Here is a 7,455-nt window from a genome sequence, read left to right as displayed (position 1 = left end):
ACATTTTTATTATGAAATTTCAAGAGTAATACATTAATACATCCTCCTTGTAAAAAGATTAAAGATGTTACAGACAGGATTAGCATCCTCTTTGATTGCCACCCCCAATTCTGCACTCTTCTCTAGGGAAGATCACAGGGAACAGTTTAGTATTTCAAATTCCAGACTTTTCTGTAGATTTACATACATGTATATGTATATATATATTCACAGGAAATATTAATTTTTAAAAACATAAAGAGTAGCATGCCGTGTGGCTTTTAATGCAAACTGTTTTTTTTTCCCCCTTTTGGAGCTCTATCCAGGGAATTACATACAGAGCAATTTTATCCTTTTTGGTTGCTGCATATTATCCTGTACCATAGATGTTCCACTATTTATTTATCTATTCTTCTATCAATGGACGTTAGGGTATTTCTAATATTTTTCTTTTACAAATAATACTGTAACAATTCTTCACATGCCTCCTTGTGCACAAGTTTGAGTGTTTCTTTAGGGTTAGATATCAGGGGGTAGAATTGCTTGGTCACAGGGATGCATATTTTTAACTTAATGGAGGAGTTGATGTTATATTTTTAATGTATTCCTCTATATTTGTTGAAAAATCATTTCCTGAATAAAGCACTCAAATTGCATCCATACAAAAAAGGAATGTTAATTAACTAAATCATACCAATAACATAAGAAGTGTATCATTACCTACTAGTCAATCAAAACGCAAAGTATCAAGCACACAAGACAACAACACAATGGCTCAACAACTTAGGTCGTACCACACAAGTATGTGAATTGAGAAGCTGTGAACAAATAACAGTGAAGTAAAGGGGCCCCTGTGGAAACACGCAGTGCACAGGAAGGATCTGGTTAACTTTAGGGTTTTAAGCAATGTCTCTTTTGTTCAAGTTCCCTTCTCTACTGTTTGTTTAGAAATGGTCAAACCGCCATGCAAACTCAAAACCAAATATATCTGTAACCAAGTCATGCCTTGCACTTCTCCTAGGTAGTCTGTCTGGTTCTTCTTAGCGTGGTCATGCATCTGAGAAGGCATCAGCTGGCCAGACACTGTAACACACTAACCATGTCACTTACCAGCAAGCCTCCCAAGACCACCATTGCCAAGCCCAGCATCTTCTTCAATTTCTTCTAATTCTTCCATATCCAATCCAAGCTGGTGACGAAAGGAAAACAATACTTGATGTGGATGCAAATGCAGGCCATTTCAGAGAGAACCGTCACTTCCTAAAGCTCTGGGTCAGGTGCCCAGGTTCATACGTGTGCTCAATCCTGTCAGCTCCTTGCAACCTGTTCTGGCATCGGATGCACATGGAGATGCTGGTGACTGCAGATGTAAACTGTTCGAGATGGTATAGCAGCAGCTTGGAGAGAAGTGTGGGCTCTAAATATCCAATACTGACTCTGTTACTTTACAGCTATGTGATCCTGGGCAAGCTACTAAACCTCTCTATGTCTCACTTCTCTTATTTAAAAAATGAGGATAATAGTATGTACCTCATTTAAGGTGGTTGTGAATTAAATGAGATTATACAAACAATTCAGAATTATTCCCAGGCAGATATTCCTCAATAAATGTTATCTACTACTATTTCTTAAAATTATTTTTCTATGCTTTCAGGATAAAACCTCAGAAATAGTCCAGTACCAAGCTGACACTAACTGGGCTGACAGATTTTTAAAATAAAAGTATGAGGTTAGACTTCCCAGGATGGAGTAAAGTTCATCTTTTCATGATCACAACATATTTACTCAGTAGGGTCAATGGTTGTTAACCCAAAAGCAGTTAGTGAGTCACTGTCCATGAGACCTGTGGCCAGATAGCAGTCAGGAAAACCTCAGCCCGACAGTCCAGCTGGATGGGGTTAAAATCTACTTCTCTCTGGGGTAAAAGGCTGTTAGGAGGCCAAGGGGTATTTGTGACTTTGAGGATGGATACAACTGGTTGCCAGCCAGCTCCCTGCCCCAAAATGTTGGGATTTATACAGCCAGAAGCCCCTACCACAACTGTGGATTCACGTCACAATGCTGCAGCCCTGGAGATCACTTTGGAGTGCTCATCTTACACTGTGGAAATTGATGGCCAGATAAATTAAATGACCTGTCCTATGTTGAAGAGATAATAATCTAGCCCATGCTTGGCTAATGATAGTCTGTTGTGAAATGACTACATTCTTATCTGAAAGTGATGCAATCCATGAAATTAGGTATTACTTAAAATGGAAACATAATTTTTATATTTGAAAACATATGCATAAGGTGATGTAACTATGCTTGAAATTGATGCCCCAGTTTCCATGGCCACCTACTTGGATCCCTACCCTTATACCAAAAGTTGCTTTTTCATATAGCCTTGATTAACTAAATCTTCTAGTTCAAAAATGGATTTGTTTCTGTTCATTGTTGAAGGGGCTTTCAAATTTGCTCCATGGTCTAACTAAAGTTTACTGGCACCCCTGTGCAAATTAACTGCTAATGCTAACACATTCAGGATTTTTTAAACTCTAAAAACATAAGTCTAAAGTAGGACATAAACTTTCAGCTAGTAGACATGGGTCACTTCATTTCATCTGGTTATACGCTAGTCCAAGGGAGGTATATTATTTTCAACAGATATCAAGGGAAGACAATAAAAGGGAAGTAGAGGGGAGCTGCAATGGTTTTTCACAGGAAATACTCTACCTAACTTATGTGAAGGAAACCAGCACTCTAGTGACAAGTAGGTGACCACATGAGGGGACAATACCCTACCAAGTAAAAGCAGTTTGAACAGTTTCTCATTTGGAAAGGGTGTTTGCAAATACCCATTCCTTCTTTCAACCACATCAAAAAGGTTAAGGACTATTTGTTTTTGATATGGAGATCCCTGAAGTTCAGGGGAGAAACAGTTAAATAAGTTCATAAAAACAAATTAGCATATTAGGTTTAAGACCTCAGGCTCCTTCCTCTTTCAAGGAAGAAGTATATTTGACGTCTCATTAAGCACTAGAGAAAGTATAATCATGGAATTTTAAGAGCTTATTATTTTCATATATTGCCTTGATATATGAATAACAGTCAAACTTTGATGACTTTTAAAAAGTAGAACAGGAGTCCAAAGTAAAGCTTGTGATTCTGATAGCAAGGATTCAAGCCCTTATAAAAGGCTTGTTAAGATCTAATTTCTAAAATGTAATTTGCTGGGGAATGCTGTTAGAAACTTTGATTGCAAAAGAAAATTCTAATTAGGCAAAAGTGGTTCTCTAACTTTGTTTCTCTTAAACCAGAGATCACTAGCAGTTTATATGTCTAATATCTAATCATTTGTAAATAGCCATATCTATAGAAGCAATTTTTCACTTTTTTATTTATTTTATTATTATTTTTTTTGGTGCTATATTCGCAAAGTTCCTGAACTGAACTTGAAATTTAAGGGGCGAGAATAAGAGAAATACGGAGACAATGTACCTGATAAATGGCCTCATCACAGGCATTTTGCAGGCCAAGGTTGATCATGGTGTTTTGTAATGTTCGGCCCATATAAAATTCCAAAGAGAGGTAATAAACCCTCTGAAACAAAGAAAAGAAAGGTCATGTTAACTTTATGAGGCCAACCTTGTCAACATAAAAACACAAGGTCACCAATAAAAAACAGATGGGACTATTATACTTTGACACAGGTTCAAATGAAACTCCTATACATGTATGAAGGGTTAAATAAAAGCATACTGACAACTGGCTTTGGGAAAACCATTTTATATCCTATTTTTGGCAAAATAGTTCAATATCTTTTACCCCCAGGGAGGAAAAAAAGTAAACTCATTCAACTAATCAGGTTCAGTGTTTTGTGTTTTTTTCCCTTTCCTGTTCATGAGCCTCCTGAATTAAGCATATGTTTTGGACAAACAGAAGTCTGACTACCATAGCTCATCATTCATTTGCAAAATGTTTATAGGATGAGACTCAGGTGGGGGTTGGCTGTGACTATCTCAAGTCATCCAAGAAACACAAAGATTAACTCCTTCAAGATATCCTCAAAGGCTAGAAAGTATTCCTTCTTGACTGATTACTATAAGTAATGTTACAGTTAATTATTTTAAAATAAATTTATTCTAGAAAGTCTATGAACTGGCAATAACAAAAGACTACCTCAGGTTTATTGGTGTTTGTTCTTGATAAAATGTGCAATTTCTTCATCAACTTAGAAACTGCCTTTCACATAGTAAAAGCCAGGTAAATACCATGAGAGTCGAAAGTAAAAGGTGCAAAGGTCATACTTGCCTAAAACCTTTTAAAATACAAGTGCAATTTATGCTTTTTTTAAAAAAAAAAAGTTGATTAACTTTATCATCTCTTTTTACAATATCTTTCTCCCCATATCAGTTCCCCTTTTCTTTTCCACTAAACACAAAACAAAAATCTGTAAATGCATCAATATAAAGTCACCTCAAATTTTAGGGATGCCCCCATTTCTCAATAAAAAGAGCCAAAAGGAAAAGTATTTGGTCAACCTCAAAATATAAAAACATAGTTCAATATAACAAATAACCTATTCTAATGTTTAACTCATTAGTTATACATATATTTAAAACCTTATATGAAAACATCAATTCAGAAATTTCAGTTTCCCACTTTCGTTTTACGAAATAACTGAATTTTAAGTGCTCATATAGGTAGTCAACAACCATATTTTCCAGAGCCCATCATCATTTTTATCTGAGTTGTTTGAATTTCTCTAATGCTGTCACTAGGGCCCTTGTCAGTTTATTGGATATTTTTGTGTGAGTTGGGAAAAGGTATCTTTCTTGGGTAGTCACAGGCCAAAGGGGTGCATGCATAGTGCAACTCACCCCCATGGCTGGTGCCCTCATATCTGTATCACAGGAAAGGGTGTTATCTTGAGTCACAAATATCCATTTGCATAATATCAGGATAGTTTTAAAAAATTTTCCTGATCTCTATAATATAACCACTATGTATTGCTTTTTACTTTTTAGTGATCTATAAAAAGCTTGCTTATAAATACAGTATATGTATCCTACACTTGGAATTGTGAAGTCATAATGGCTATATCTGTTAAATTTCTTTGCCTCCCTTTTAATGATTCCAAATTAGCAAGGACTTAAGACATTTTAAGATATTTCAAGGTCTTCCTAAAAAATGTTGCTGCTTAAAAATAATTTAGAGAGCATCTCATTCATTATATGACAGACTTTACAAAGACATGTATTTAAGGTGATTTCCTATTTTCTCATGAATAATATTTTTTGGGGGAACTCACTTTATATTTAGCGATATGTAAGACCTTGAAAAATAGATCTCCCCCATCCTCTTAGTTAGTCTCTCAACACTGATTACCGTATATACTCCTGTAATAAAATATTTGCATCTCTGATATGCCTTAGAAATTACACGCATGCACTATTACTAATAATTTATATATATTTTAGAAAAAGTATACATTTTCAAAAAATAATGCAAAGATAAAATAGAGATAATAATAATCAATATTTTAAAAATAAGTATAATTTTATTCCTAGCATTAACCAGACGACTTGGGTACTCCTGGGAAGACATATGGAACAGGTGGCACTGAAGCAGACTGCAGGACAGGCAAAAGCATGGAGACACAGGCAGGAAGGGCTTTCTGGATGAAGAGCACAGTGCAGGCAGAGGCCCATGACTGGAAAGAACAGAGCATGGATGGGACCAGCACTGGTCTGCTGGGAGAGCAAAGTAAGTCCAGGAAGGTAATGGGAGATAAGATGGGAAGGACAGGTTCACCTGGTCTGAAATGGGCCTTAAGTGCTTGTTTAAGGGCTGTGGCAGGCAATGGGAGCCGATAATATCTCAGCAGAGGACAAGATGTGCTGCTTTTGTAAGCTTAATCAGACTGCAATGCATAGAATGAGATGGGATTAAAAACTCAATGACCTTCAGGAGTCAGGCAGAGAAAATATCTGTGTAATGGAGGTCACAGAAATCAACGAAAAGTACTGGGCCAAGAACTGGAGTGTACAAGTTCTGCCCAGAGGCACTGAAAATTCAACTGCTTAAAGATGTCTTGCTGGCCAAACAAAATATGTCTGCTAGCCATACTCAGCCACAAGCTACGTTTTACCACTTTTGGGAAGCAAGGTAACCACGGAGAAGTCTAATTCACAGACCAGTAGGCAGGGCCTCAATCAGGCAGAGAAGTGAGACTGCAGGAGAGAGAGTAATTTCAACGGAACCTGCAGAAATGAACAGAATTTGGCAACCTGTTGAATGGGGAATATAGGAAGAAGCCAAAGGTGAGACTAAAGTTTTGTGTTTGGGTGACTGCCAGGATGGCAATGCCATTAAAATCAGAAACACAGAAGATGGGGCAAGACTGGGACAGATAACGATTTGAGTCGGAGAAAATAAGAGATCTAGGTTATGTTCACCAAGCACTTAGATATGTAGGAATGGAGTTTCAAAAAGAATTCAGGCTAGAGATCCAGACTTGGGATTCATCTGCAGTTACTAGAGAGCAGGGGAGTTGGGAGAGGAGCCTGGACACACTGGCTCTACTCCATGCTCTGTGAGGGCAGGGACCTCTTGTTTAGGTGAACGACTGTCACAGAGCAGATACTTTATTAATGTGTGTGGAATGAATCTTGTTCACTGTTCTATTCCCAGTGTATCATTATCAGAATACCTGGCTTATACCTGCACTCAAGTAGGGAAGGAAGGCCCAGAGAAGAAAAGAAAACTAGCCAAAGAACAAGGAAAACTAGAAAGTACCAGATAAGCCACAGGTGGAGAAACGTACAAGGTGTGTTCTGTGGTGCTTGGTGCTAAAATGCTATGGAGGTGTGTGTGTGTGTGTGTGTGTGGGGGGGGGTTGAGGTTCCAAAATATAACTCATCATCTCACTCTCCAGATTAAAAACTTAAAATATAACTTTTAATGCAAGGGGCAGTCCTCTCTATGCAAACAAAAAAGATAACAATAAAATATGTATACACAAAGTGTTTTCTAAGGATGTATTTTAGCAGTTACTACCTGGGGTAGAGGCCTAGGCCTCTGAAGTGAGGAAGGGTTGGTTACCTTTCATTTGAAAGCTTTGTTTCAGCTACAGTTTCCTAGTACAAGAATTTACTTCCTTTTGCTCAAAAGGTTTTGGGCACTGGGATTATGGATCATTTTTTTCTTTTTCATTCCTTTACATATTAAAAAAATTCCTAATGTATTTCTCACTGCCTCCAGGATATATCCGTCTTTTACCCCTTTCCAATATACCTCCAACCAGCTTTTCCAGTTTCCTCTCCCAATACAGACTCATACCTCACTGCCGCAGCCAGAGCTGCTCTCTCACCGTGTCCTCCTCAATCCTCGCCCCCCCCCGCCCCCCCTCCCTTTCCCAGGTTGGCCAGGTGGAGACAATGGCCCTCTGTGCTTCCAAAAGCATCCTAAGGAACCCTTCATCCAGCCCCGTGC

At 37.8% G+C, this 7,455-nt stretch overlaps 1 protein-coding gene across 1 annotated transcript in view; it reads right to left on the bottom strand.

Annotated features, from left to right (window-relative positions):
• The window catches only part of LOC109377035 (glycogen phosphorylase, liver form-like), a gene marked incomplete at its 3' end in the record, with an annotated part of 19,551 nt that extends 14,704 nt beyond the window's left edge, over positions 1-4,847 (bottom strand). Inside the window, exons 1-3 of the mRNA XM_019633242.1 lie at positions 4,842-4,847; positions 3,460-3,561; positions 1,090-1,168 (exon numbers count right to left, since the gene is read on the bottom strand). Coding sequence (XP_019488787.1) covers positions 1,090-1,168; positions 3,460-3,561; positions 4,842-4,847 — 187 coding nt within the window. The remainder of the gene's footprint in view (positions 1-1,089; positions 1,169-3,459; positions 3,562-4,841) is intronic.
• Positions 4,848-7,455: the final 2,608 nt, after the last annotated feature.

The sequence above is a fragment of the Hipposideros armiger genome, unplaced genomic scaffold (genome assembly GCF_001890085.2).
Source record: "Hipposideros armiger isolate ML-2016 unplaced genomic scaffold, ASM189008v1 scaffold_1265, whole genome shotgun sequence".
Taxonomy (NCBI): Eukaryota; Metazoa; Chordata; class Mammalia; order Chiroptera; family Hipposideridae; genus Hipposideros; species Hipposideros armiger.
Note: the sequence above shows the minus strand (reverse complement) of the source record. Positions and strands in the feature narration are given on the sequence as shown.